This window comes from Mobula hypostoma, chromosome 27 (assembly GCF_963921235.1).
Source record: "Mobula hypostoma chromosome 27, sMobHyp1.1, whole genome shotgun sequence".
Taxonomy (NCBI): domain Eukaryota; kingdom Metazoa; phylum Chordata; class Chondrichthyes; order Myliobatiformes; family Myliobatidae; genus Mobula; species Mobula hypostoma.
In genome coordinates, this window is record NC_086123.1 from 22,274,846 (window position 1) to 22,287,926 (window position 13,081).

At 41.4% G+C, this 13,081-nt stretch overlaps 1 protein-coding gene across 1 annotated transcript in view; it reads left to right on the forward strand.

Moving 5' to 3' along the window:
* LOC134338593 (cytosolic arginine sensor for mTORC1 subunit 2-like) overlaps positions 1-13,081 on the forward strand; it is a 73,270-nt gene that overhangs the window by 18,234 nt on the left and 41,955 nt on the right. Inside the window, exon 2 of the mRNA XM_063034553.1 lies at positions 7,569-7,639. Coding sequence (XP_062890623.1) covers positions 7,569-7,639 — 71 coding nt within the window. The remainder of the gene's footprint in view (positions 1-7,568; positions 7,640-13,081) is intronic.

A 13,081-nucleotide genomic window follows, 5' to 3' on the forward strand; every position in this document is an offset into this window, starting at 1 on the left:
GCTTAGAATGTAGATGTAACTAATCAACTGTATCTAATAATTATTCCCTAGAACCCATTGTATTTGTGCACTTTTATGATGTCCTTATGAGAAACGCTCTGGCAACCCTTGATAGGACACCGCGGAGAGCTGTTCATTCTTTACACAGACAGATGGTATCCTAATAGCAATGGCCACAGTATTGAGACATCAGCACAATGGCAAGTTTGAGAGAAATCAATATCTCTTTTGTGCAGAAGGAAGTAATTTACTTGGGCCAGAAAGTAAATGTAGATAGTCCGTATCTAGAGTCTGAGATGGTAGAAATACTAATCCAAACCAGGAACACTGAAAATGTCAGTGAATATTGATTATTTCTAGTTTGGGCAAATATCAGTTTATTATTGTCATGAGGAATTGGTGCAAGGGACAGGGTTTCTGATTTCTGAATCATTGAGATCCCTTCTGGGGAAGGTATGACCTGTACAAAAATGACAGATTACACCTAAACCCGAGGGGGGACCAATATCCTTGTAGGCACGTTTGCTGGAGCTGTTGGGGAGGGTTTAAACTAATGTGACAAGGGATGGGAATAGGGCTGAGGATGGGGCAGTTGGTTTACGACTAGATGTGGTATGTAGTGAGACTGTTAGGAAGGGTGTGTAGATGATAGGACAAAATTGCAGTCAGTGTGATGAGTTAAAGTGTAACATGGCACAATCTTAAAGGGTGATGAATACAGGACAGAAGGTGTTATATTTGAATATACGCAGTAAACAGAATAAGGTAGATATTGTATTGCAGTGAGAGGTTGGAAGGTATGATGTGGCATCACTGAGTCATGGCTGAAAGAAGATCTCAGTTGGGAGCTTAACATCCAAGGATACACATTGTATTGAAAGGACAAGCAAGTAGGCCAAGGGGTGTGGTGGCTCTATTTGTAAAAAATGAATCAATTTCCTAGAAAAAAGTGAAGTATGATTAGAAGATGTAGAGTCGAGAAACTACAAGGGTAAAAAGACTCTTTTGGGAGCTTTCTACAGGCCTCTGAATAGTAGCCAAGGATGTGGGATACAAATTACAATGGGAGATAGAAATGGCTAGTAAAAAGGGCAATGTTACCCTGCCGTTATCCTTGCCAGTGTCATGGGGGACTTCAATATGCAGACCAAAGTTGATTGGAGGGGGACACTAGCAGGGATAATGGCAGAACAGCAGTGGCTGGAGTTTCTGAGGGCAATTCGGAAGGTTTAGGATAGATGCATCCCAAAGATGAAGTAGTATTTTAAAGGGAGGATGAGGCAACAGTGGTTGATGGGAAGTTAAAGACAGCATAAAAGCAAAAACGAGGGCATACAATATAGCAAAAATTACTGAACACATTTAAAACCAATAGAAGGCAACTAAAAAACCATAGAGAGAAGAGACGAAATATACATGCAAGCTAGCCAATAATATAAGAGGATATTAAAAGTTTGTCTCCAGCTATATAAAGAGTAAAAGCGAGTGTTTATTGGACCTCTGGAAAATAACACTGAAGGAGTAGTAATGGAGGATGAACTTAAATATTTTGTATCGGTCTTCACCAAGGAACACACAAGCAGTATGCCTGGAAGTCGAGAGTGTCAGGGGACAGAAGTGAGTGTAGTTGTTATTGCTAAGGAGAAGATCCTTGGGAAGCTGAAAGGACTGAAGATGGATGTGTCACCTGGACCTGATGGACTACAGCTACCACTTTCAGAACCCTGGGGTAAAGAGATTGTGGAGGCATTAGTGATGATCTTTCAAGAATCACTAGATTATGGAATGGGTCCAGAGGACTGGAAAATTGCAAAAGTCATTCCTCTCTTTAAGAAGGGGGGAGGCGGAAAAAAAAGTAAATTATAGGTCAGTTAGCCTGACTTCAGTGAAGATGTTGGAAGTCCATTGTTAAGGATGAAATTTTGGGGTACTTGGAGACACATGACAATGTGGTCCAAAGTCAGCATGGACCCCTTTCCTTAAGGGGAAAATCTTGCCTGATAAATCTTTTGGAATTCTTTGAGGAAATAATGGGCAGGTTAGATGAAGGACAGTCAGTGATGTTGTTTACTTGAATTTTCAGAAGGCCTTTGAGGTGTTGCACATGAGACTGCTTAAGAAGGTAAGAGCCTATGGTATTACAGGGAAGATTTATCTTCATGGGTAGAAGACTGGCAGGAGACAGAAGAGTGGGAATAAAGAGGCCTTTTTTGGTTGGCTGCTGGTGACTAGTGGTGTTCCTCAGTGGCCGGTTTTAAAAATTGCTTATATCAATGTCAATGATTTGGATGGTGGAATTGATGGCTTGATGAATGATACAAAGTTAGGTAGAGGGGCAGGTAGTGTTGAGGAAGCAAGGATTCTGCAGAAGGGCTCAGACAGATTGGGAGAATGGGCAAAGAAGTGGCAGATGGAATATAGTGTCGGGAAGTGTATGGTCATGCACTTTGGTAGAAAGAATAAAGGCATAGACTATTTGCTAAATGGGGAGAAAATTCAAATATCAGAGATGCAAAAGGGATTTGGGAGTCCTTGTGCAGCATTCCCTAAAGGTTAACTTGCAGGTTGAGTCGGTGGTAAGGAATGCAAATGCAATGTTAGTTTTCACTTCGTGAGGACTAGAATATAAGAGCAAGGATGTAATGCGAAGGCTTTACTGGTCAGACTGCAAATAAGGTACTGTAAGCAGTTTTGGACCCCTTTTTTAAGAAGGTGTGCTGGCATTGTAAGTGTCCAGAGTAGGTTTATGAGAATGATCCCAGGAACGAAAGGGTTAACATATGAGGGGCATTTCATGGCTCTGTGCCTGTACTTGCTGGAGTTTAGAAGAATTGGGGGGGGGGGGGAGAGATCGAATTGAAACCTACTGAATATTGAAAGGCTTAGACTGAGTAGATGTAGGGAGGGTGTTTCTTATAGTAGGGAAGTCTTAGACTAGAGGGCACACTCTCAGGATAGAGGAAAGTCTGTTTAGAAGAGATGAGGAATTTCTTTAGCCAGAGGGTAGTGAATCTGTGGAATTCATTGCAATGGACAACTGTGGAGGCCAAGTCACTGGGTATATATAAAGCGAACGTTGATAGGTTTTTGGTAAGTCGGCATCAGAGGTGAGGGGAAGGAGGCAGGAGAATGGGGTTGAGAGGAATAATAAATCATAATAAATGATGGGATGGCAGACCAGACTTGATGGGCTGAATGGCCTAATTATGCTGCAATTTATGGTACTGAAATACAATTAAATACCTTTTGCTTGTGTGCCATCCAGACAGAACATTCCCGATGCTTTACTAATTGTTTTTATGTAAAAGTTAGCACAAATATCACTAAAAATACTTAGCGATATTGCAGCAAACAGTGAAGGGGTGAGTGCTGGTGAGGCGAGTTCATGGGCTGTTGCAGATGGGGTTCTGGTGCTCCTTCAACTGGCCCAGGTGTGAGGCTGAATTGCTCTGGGCGCCGAGCTGAGCTGAAGAGCTTGAGTGCGTCTTTGGGCTGGGCAACAGAAATCTGGGGCTGGAGCAAGTGGTTGGATGGCATGGTCTAGGCCTGGAGCCTTTGACTGCGCCTGGATCTAGTGCAAGGTACAATTCTCTGGCCCAGATCGGATGCAAGAGCCGATTTCACTCATTGTCTGTGATCTTCACTCCTCTTTCCAGGGCGTGGACCCTTTGCTATTCTATTGAGTCCATTCAAACGCTGGCCCAGATGGGCTGAAAAGACAGTACGTCAGTCAGGACAGGAGCTGATTTCACTTGCTGTCCATGATTGTCACTCCTCTTTCCATGATGGTGAAGCTATGAAGACTGCCCTATCTGTTGTGCTCTGTGCTTGCTAATACAACGGACTGATTAGCGAGACTTTGGGCCTGCTCTTGGCTGCTCTGGGGTTCAGATCTGAGGACTCAATTTTGATTCGGAATGCTGTTGTTCGCTTCAATTGTTTGCATGTTTTTTTTTCTTTCTCTTGCACATCGAGCGTTGTTCTTATTTTTAGTCTTTTTTTTAATTGGTTCTTTCGGTTTTCCTGCTTTGTGGCTACCAATGAGCAAACAAACCTCAGTTGTATCATTTATACATTCTTTGGTAATAAGTGATCTTGAATCTTGCTTTACAGGGTGATGTCCTTGCAGTGAAGACAATGTGAATGGGGCTGGTTTTGAAATATTGAAAAGCTAGATAGATTCAGATAGGAATGTGCTTGCATCATTGCTGCAAACTGTCCATAAGCTGGTGTCGCTTTAAGTCAGATCATAAAGTAATTATCCAAAGAGCTATGAAGGAAGAGGATTGCAGTAGAATTTAATGCAAAATGTTTAAATAGGAATTAGAGTGCTGAAGCTATGGTTTGTCTTGGAATGAAGAAAGATATGGGCGAGTTAGCCAGCAAGTATATATATTCTGTAGCCACTTTGTTAGGACCTCCTGTACCTAATTAAAGTGAGTGTATGTCTGTGGTCTTCTGCTGCTGTAGCCCAGGGGTCCCCAACCTTTTTTGCACCACGGACCGGTTTAATATTGGCGATATTCTTGCGGTACCGGTCTGCAGCCCGGTGGTTGGGGACCGCTGCTGTAGCCCATCCACTTCAAGGTTCAACATGTTGTGTGTTTGGGGGAGCTGTTCTGCACACCACCATTGTAACTCATGGTTATTTGAGTTACTGCCTCCTTCCAGTCAGCTTGAACCAGTTTGGCCATTCTCCAATGCCTCTTGTTAACAAGGCATCTTCACCCACAGAACTGTCGTTCACAGGATTTTTTTTACTTCGTAACATTCTCTGTTTGTGTGTGGAAGTTCCAGGAAATGAGTGGTTTTTGAGATACTCAAACCACTACGTCTGGCACCAACATTTACTAAAGTCAGTTCTTCCCATTCTGATATTTGGTCTGAACATCAATTGTATTTCTTGAACACGTCTGCATGCTTTTATGCTTTGAGTTGCTGATTAGATATTTGCATTAATGAGCAGGTATACCAGAATTTCATGATGTATATTGTATATATTTCTCTGACATTTAAGGTACAATAGGTACATTCAGTTTCCCAGAACTGCAGAGCCCAAACATCAAGAGCACCATTTTAGGTGTGAAAGATCAGCTCATTCTCACTGGTCTATAGATTATTTGAGAAAGGTATGGACCACTCTTTAATGTTAGTTGAAGACAATTTAGAATAGTTTAGGGCCAATTTATTGCTATACAGTGGAGGAACTCTGATCCATTTTGTAGGTGGTCTCTTATTTAATCAGGTAGTGCAGGTTTTATTTTTTTAAACAATTCACAAGGAGAGAAACAGCATCACTTCATTTTGTTTTTGCCCCCCAGCCTCAAATAGTGAAGCTGAAAAGTCACCTGGGGTGGCACGGTGGCACAGTGGTCAGCAGAGCGCTTTACAGTACCAGTGACCTGGCTTCAATCCCAGCCGTTGCCTGTGAGGAGTTTGTACCGTGACCACGTGCATTTCCTTCAGATGCTCCAGTTTCCTCCCACAGTCCAAAGATGTACCAGTCGGTAGGTTAATTGGTCATTGTAAGTTGTCCTGTGATGGGGCTAGGGTTGCTAGGCAACGCGGCTCGAAGGGCCTACTCGGTGCTGTATCACAATAAATTAATAAAAGTCAGCATGTGTAATAAAACAATATGAAACTTATCTGGGAAGGTCTATTGCAGTTATAAAGAAGGCATGACAGCAGCTATATTTCATTAGGAGTGTTAATCGAGGAGAACTGGGAGTCACAAAAGACGTTTGCAAATTTCTACAGATCGTGCATGCCGAACATTCTAACTGGCTGCATCAGCCACCTGTAATGGAGGGGCCACTGCACAGGATCGAAATAAGCTGCAGAAACTCGTGAGATCGGTCAGCCCCATCGTGGGCACTGGCCTCCTCAGCATCCGGGACGCCTTCAAGGAAAGGCGGCATCCATCACCCAGGACGTGCCCTCTTCTCATTGCTACCATCAGGGAGGAGGTACAGGAGCCTGAAGGCACACACTCAGTGATTCAGGAACAGCTTCTTCCACCCACCCCCTCGCCCTGCCGTCTGATTTCTAAATGGACGTTGAACCCCTGAACACCAGCTCACTACTTTCTCTCTCTCTCTTTTGCCCTGCTCATTTAATTTAACTTTTAAAAACATACATTATCTGTAACTTACAGCTTTTATTATGTATTGCAGTGTACTGCTGCATAACAATAAATTTCGCGACACATGCCAGTGATATTAAACCTGATTCTGATGGGTTAGTTGTAGGTAAAATAAGGCAAAAGCTTCTATACAGTTAATTCTCATAACAGTAACCTTGTGCAATTCAAACTATTCAGACAGCAATGAAATGTTCTTAAAGGCATGAGTATGAGTTTAAAGTTAAAATCTGCTGATGTATTGCACCAATGACTGGGTTGTTCTACCACGAGGAAAAAAATAACTCTTCAAATAAAAACAAAAGCCAAAAAACACAGGTGCTAAAAAATCTGCAATAAATCAGAAAATATATTTTTTAAAAATCTCAGTGAGGAAGCTTATAAGTAAGGCTTTAATTTTCCAATTCACTCTTTGACCAGCAGTTTAAAGTCTATCTCTCCACCCCGCCCCCCCCATCCGAGAACAGGTTTTTATCCTACCAGTGCATCACCCTCTCGCTGAAGGTAATTGAGCTGCCTTTGTCTCCTTCCCACTTCCAACAAAAGATCCAAATTGCAACATTAACTCTGTTTTTCTGCCCACAGAGTGGCCTGATGACCTGCTGAGTATTTCCAATATTTTCTATTTTTTTTTAGTTTTCCAGCACCTGCAATGTTTTTTCCATTTTCCACAATTCCTTAACTCCTAAATGCTTTTGGTGCTAAAGAAGGGTCTTAGCTAAAAATGTCAACTGTTTACTAATTTCCATAGATGTTGCCTGACCTGCTGAGTTCCTCCACGTTTGATTTTTGGTGCTGATTGCAATAACAATAATTCATCATCATCATGTGCTGTGTTGTATGATGTGGGTGTTCATGGTCTTTAACCATGATTGTTCTTGGCAAATTTTTCTACATGTGGTTTGCCATTGCCTTCTGGGCAGTGTCTTTACAAGACAGGTGACCTCAACAGTCTTCAGAGATTGACTTCATTGGTTGCATAACCAGGACTTGCGATATGCACCAGCCGCTCATATGACCATCCACCACCTGCTCCCATGGCTTAATGTCGCCCTGATCGAGGGCTAAGCAGGTGCTACACCTTGATCAAGGGTGACCTACAGGCTAGCACCTTACACCTCCTTTGGTAGAGACACATCTCCACCCTGCCACTGGAATAATACATAGACAATCAAATTGAGCAATTACTGACCTTTTTCTTTTCTTCATCATCTAGCTGGAAAATGTCCAAAACTGTGCATCATTTAGACCACAAGGCATTGGAGCAGGATTTGGCCCACTGAGTCTGGCTTGCCATTTGATTGTGGCTGATCGGTTTCCCCCTTAACCCCATTCTCCCTGAAAGACCATCAGACACTGGATCAGAATCAGGCCATTCAGCCCATCTTACACTCTGTGCTAATCTCTCCCTCTTATTTTGGTGTTGCAGGTGTAAGTTCTTCAGCCTGACGGAAATGACTGATGACTACACACTGGTATTAGACGAAGAGGGATTTAAAGGTACAATGCTATTTTCCTGCATTTTATGAATGTGTGCCGAACAATGTTGACTTGGATCATTTGAAACGCAGGTGCACCAGTACTCCCATATTGTAATTGGTCTCTTATCCTACATGGCTATGAATTTCTTCATCGCATTATTCATACTGATTAACTTGTCCCCCTTGTGATCTGTTTTAACATACTCATGAACTTTTGTCAATTGTTTGTTCAATTTCTTTTCTACTTGTAGCATTTGTGAATGTTTTCAGCCTGAACTTGTTTTTGGGGGACATTTTGAGGTTCATGTGGTATGTGTACTAAATTCTGGTTACTTTAAAAAAAAAATGTTCTTTTTGTGCAGTTTGATTGGGGTGATGGATGTGGGCTAGGGTGCTTCAGTGAACAATGGCCCTATGACCTGCACTGGCTAGCAGTACGGAACAAAACTGAATACTACTGGTTTGATAGTCTGTGTTGTTCGCTCGCTTTATGCTGTTTGCACAATTTGTTTTTTTTTGCACACTGGCTGTTGGCAGTTTTCCTGAATGGGTTCTATGGTCTGTCTTTGTTTTGTGTTTGTCTGTGGGAGGATGTATCTCAGAATTGTATATGTGCTTTGATAGTAAATGTACTTTGAATCTTGAATCTTGTTTTAATCATCTTTAAATGGGTTAACAGCTGCACTTAAAAATGACCTTCAGATAATTTTTGCGTAACAGTAAAACAATGAGTATTTGTTTAAGTGCCTCTGCTCCAAGCTGCATGCATGTGGCTGACAGCTCTGTGAAATTGCAGTCATTGGCAGGCAGTTTCTAGCTTCACTGACAGCGATGGAAATGAACGATTGTTTAAACAGTTTTAATTCTGTTGACTAAAGAAGGAAAACAGGGCTTGTTGCTCACTAATGTGCTGTGGGATCTTCTGCGTAGGAGAAGTATATTCTCTTTAGAACAATAGTAGGTGATCACATGGAAATGTGCAGCTGAACTGCAGAGGATGCTTGTCCTGGCTGAGAATTCCACAGCAAGGTTCAAAGTGTCAAAGTAAGGGGTAGGCCATTTTGGACTGAAATGGACAGGGATTTCTTCATTCAGAAGGTGATGAATTCTCTACCCTTGAGGCATTGAAAGCTTATCATTGAACCTATTCAAGGCGGATTTATAGATTTCCCAACCTGGGGCCTCAGTTAGTGGTAAGGGTCCAGGGCCTAAAAAAAAGATTGGGAGCCCCGATTTAAAGGAATCAGAGACATTATGGGAAGGTAGCTGAAAAGTGAAGGATCAGAAATCTGAATAGCGAACGCCTGGTCCAGATTCACATGTACCATAGATTGGGGGATCGCTTTGTCAAGCACCTCCGCTCTATCTGCCAAAAGTGGAACTTCCTGCTGGCCAGACTTTTTTTGTTCTGATTTCCCGTTCCAACATGTTGGTCCACGGCTGTTTCTTGTGCCGCAATGAGGCCACCCTTGTGGAGGAGCAACACTTATATTCCATCTGGGTAGCCTCCAACCTGATGGTATGAATATTGATCTCTCCTTCCAGTTTAAGAAAAAATCCCTCTTTTTACCCCCCCCCTTCTATTCCCACCTCTGGTCTCTTGCCTCTTCTCACCTGCCTATCTCTTTATTTCTTCCCCCGTGTCCCCTCCTCCTCCCCTTTCCCCTATGGTCCACTCTCCTCTCCTATCAGATTCTTTCCTCTCCAGCCCTTTACCTCTCCTGCTTCTAGCTATCCTTCTTCCCCTTTCCCCACCTTTTTGCTCTGTCATCTTCCTTCCTTCTCAGTCCTGAAGAAGGGTGTCAGCCTGAAACGTCGGCTGTTTATTCATTTCCATAGATGTTGCCTGACCTGAGTTTCCCCTGGCATGTGCGTATTGTTTGAATTGCCAGCATTTGCAGAATTTCTCACGTTTATAATTAAACAGTTGTTTTTTTTTCTGATTTGGATTCCATGAAATGGAGTTTCCATAATAAAACTAGATAAATAATGCTTTTTATTTCCTTTCAATAAAGTCCTTCTGATTTTTTTTAGATGGAGGTTGCCTTCTGATTGGTCTCTTTTCATAATGTTGCATAGCCCTGGGATAGTTTTAATTTTCAAGTCTAGAATTTGGGGTTTTCTTTACCCCACCTTAGTCCCAAAAAAGTAAGAAATGATATTTGACGTTTATTAAGCTATTCAACTATTTTTACAGATATACTCCAAGTCATATTTTTGCGAAGAACTCCAATTTCAATGGTTGGGAACAAACTGGAACTTCATATTGATGCTTAATTTCTTTCCAAAGTGTGCCACATTTTACATTAAATCTGGGAAAGATCAGAAGTTTGTGATCATTATTTTCTCTTTAAAGTATCTAATTTGCATTTGATTTGGTAACTGCTTTGAGGTTTTATCATTAAATCAAAAGTCTCCAATAAGACAATATTTTTACCAACAGATTAAGTTAATTTCTCCTCAGAGGTTTACCTTTCTGTCAGTATCCATTGTTGAGAGTCCATAAGACAGGAGCAGAATTAGGCCCATTGAGACAGCTCTGCCATTCGATTATGGCTGATTTAGTTTCCTTCTCAACCCCACTCGCCTGCTTTCTCCTCGTAACCTATGACGCCCTTACTAATAATCTATCAACCTCTTTTAAATATACCCAATGGCATGCATGGCCTCCACAGCTGTTTGTGGCAATGAATTCCAGAGATTCACCACCGTCTGGCTAAAGAAAGAAATTCCTCCATCTCTGCTCTAAAGGAATATTCTTTTATTTTGTGGCTGTGCCCTCTGGTCCTAATCTCCCCTTCGCTATGGGAAACATCCTCTCCACATCCACTCTATCTAGGCTTTTCAGTATTGTGTAGGTGTCAATGAGAGCCACCTTATTCTTCTAAACTCCAGCGAGTACAGGCCCAGAGCCCATCAAATGCTCCTTGTAATTTAACCATTTAATTCCTGGGATCATTCTCATTAAACTTCCCCGGACCATCTCCAGCACACTCTTTCTTGCATAAAGTGCCCAAAACTCCCCGCGGTGCTCCAGATGTCTAACCAATGCCTTAAGGCTTGGCATTGCTTCCTAGATTTTGTATTATTTTAGTCTTCTGGTACTGAATGCTCAGTTTCATTTGCTTTTCTTACTACTGATTTACCTGGAAGCTAATCTTTAGGAAATCCTACAATAGGACTCCTGAGACCACCTTGCTCCTCCATTTTCTGGATTTAGCTCCCCATTTATAAAATAGTTTATACCTTTTAATGCTTCTACCATACACTTCCCTACGCTGTATTTCATCTGCCCTCTCTTTGTCCTTTCTCTTACTCTGTCCAAGCCTTTCTGCAGACTTTGTTTTCTCAACACTACCTGGCCTCCACTTATCTTTGTATCATCTGCAAACTTGACCACGAAGCTATCAATTCTATCATCCAGAGCATTAGCATATAATGTGAAAAGTAGCAGAGCCAACACAGACACCTGAGAAACACCACCGATCACTGGCTGTCAACCTGTAAAAGCCTTCTTTATAGGGTCTCGGCCTGAAACGTCGACTGTACCTCTTCCTAGAGATGCTGCCTGGCCTGCTGCGTTCACCAGCAACTTTGATGTGTGTTGCTTGAATTTCCAGCATCTGCAGAATTCCTCTTGTTTGCGTTTTTATTCCCATTCTTTGCTTTCTGACAGTCAGCCAGTCGTCTTACTTCTTTTTCTTTTCAGATCTTTTTATTATTATTATCCAAAATTAACAGGAGTACATTGAAGTAAGCAACACTTACAATGACTCAAGAAAAAAAACAGCCAGTCTTCTATCCATGCTAGTATCTTTCCTGTAATACCATGGGCTCTTATTTTGTTTAGCAGCCTCATTCGCATCATCTTGTCAAAAGCCTTCTGAAAATCCAAGTAAACAACATTCACTAACTCTTTGTCTATTCTGCCTGTAATTCCTCAAAGAATTCCAACAGATTTGTCAGGCAAGATTTCCCCTTAAGAAAACCACTAATTCAATTCATCCACCATTTTCTTGTCCTCTATTACTATCTCTCCAACATAATTTTCCAGCAGTCCCATATCCTCTCTTCCCTCTTTTATTTTACTCTTTATATACAGTGTATTCTGATTAATTTGGACACATTGGGATCAGTACATTTTGGTCCAATTAAATGGCTACCTCAATTAATCGGTTTCATGGGACATAGGTATTTTAAAAAAAAATTAAATTACCGTTAAACTGAGTAACAAATCAAAATTAAATCAAGTTTAATTATCATTCAGCCATACATGGATACAGCCAACAGTGTTTCTCTGGGGCCAAAGGTGCAAAACATACACAGCACATTCAAAATAACTAACCAAGACTACACAGCTCCTGCACCACCTGTCTCACCACCAAAGGGAAACAGTCCTGTAGCATCTTACGCTATCAATATCCAATAGGGTGTTGCAATCGCAAGGGAAACTTTCAAGACAATCATTCATGGTTACAGTGCACACTGCCTTCGCACACTAACTCTGACAGCAAATTATGTATTTAAATGAAATACAGAAAAATTAGAACATCAGTAATACTACTCCAGTACTATAAAACTGTTATTAGTTCCTAAAATTTCTCGACAGGCGGATTCATTCAGTGTACTTTGCCACGTTCTTTTGATTGACTGTAAATGAACAGAATCAGCGCAGACATCTTGTGTGTATAATTGACCCATTGCATTCTTTGAACCTGAGTGTTGTTGGATTGTAGCTAAGGGAACCGTTTGGCACACTTTCTTTTTTTAAAAAACAAAAGGCCTGCTTCATTAGCATTGTAGATATCATCTGCACAACATTTTTTTTTGAAGCAAATCGGGGAGTTTTGTGGGTTTCCATGTTTCTACACTTACAACAGCAGCGCTACCTTTCTTGTCGTGTGCTTTCTTGAATTTAATGTGGTGCCTACGTTTTCATCGAGACAAAATCTTTGTGACTGGCTTCTTAGCTAGTTCCTCTGACTTGTTTTTTAATACTGGTCCAATGACACGTACACCTCGCCCAGTTACAATGGAAAGCCATTGATTGAGATCCTCTTCCACATCCGGATCCCTATATTTGCGCTTTTGTTTTTGGGATGCTCCATGTTATTCCTGTGCCGTGCCCATTCTTCTTGCAGTTTATCTCGCAGATATACCGTATCAAGCATGAAATTGTAGATTTTGGCACTCCAGTTATCTCTGCCAGCCGACGATGAGTGGTGTTAGGTGGATGACTTTTAATTTGGTCCAGTTGTATAAATTTTTTTTCGGTTAGTGTCAAATCTTTTAGTGCCATCTTGACAAGGGTGTGAATTCTTTTCAAGTCAAAAGCAAAACAAAATGATCAGATGTCACTGCTTTTTGATTTGGCATCCATCGGTCCCAATGAATAAAACAACAGAAGCACTCGCAAATGAAGCTATTTTAAAAACTATTCACTCTAAGCACTGTCTAACAG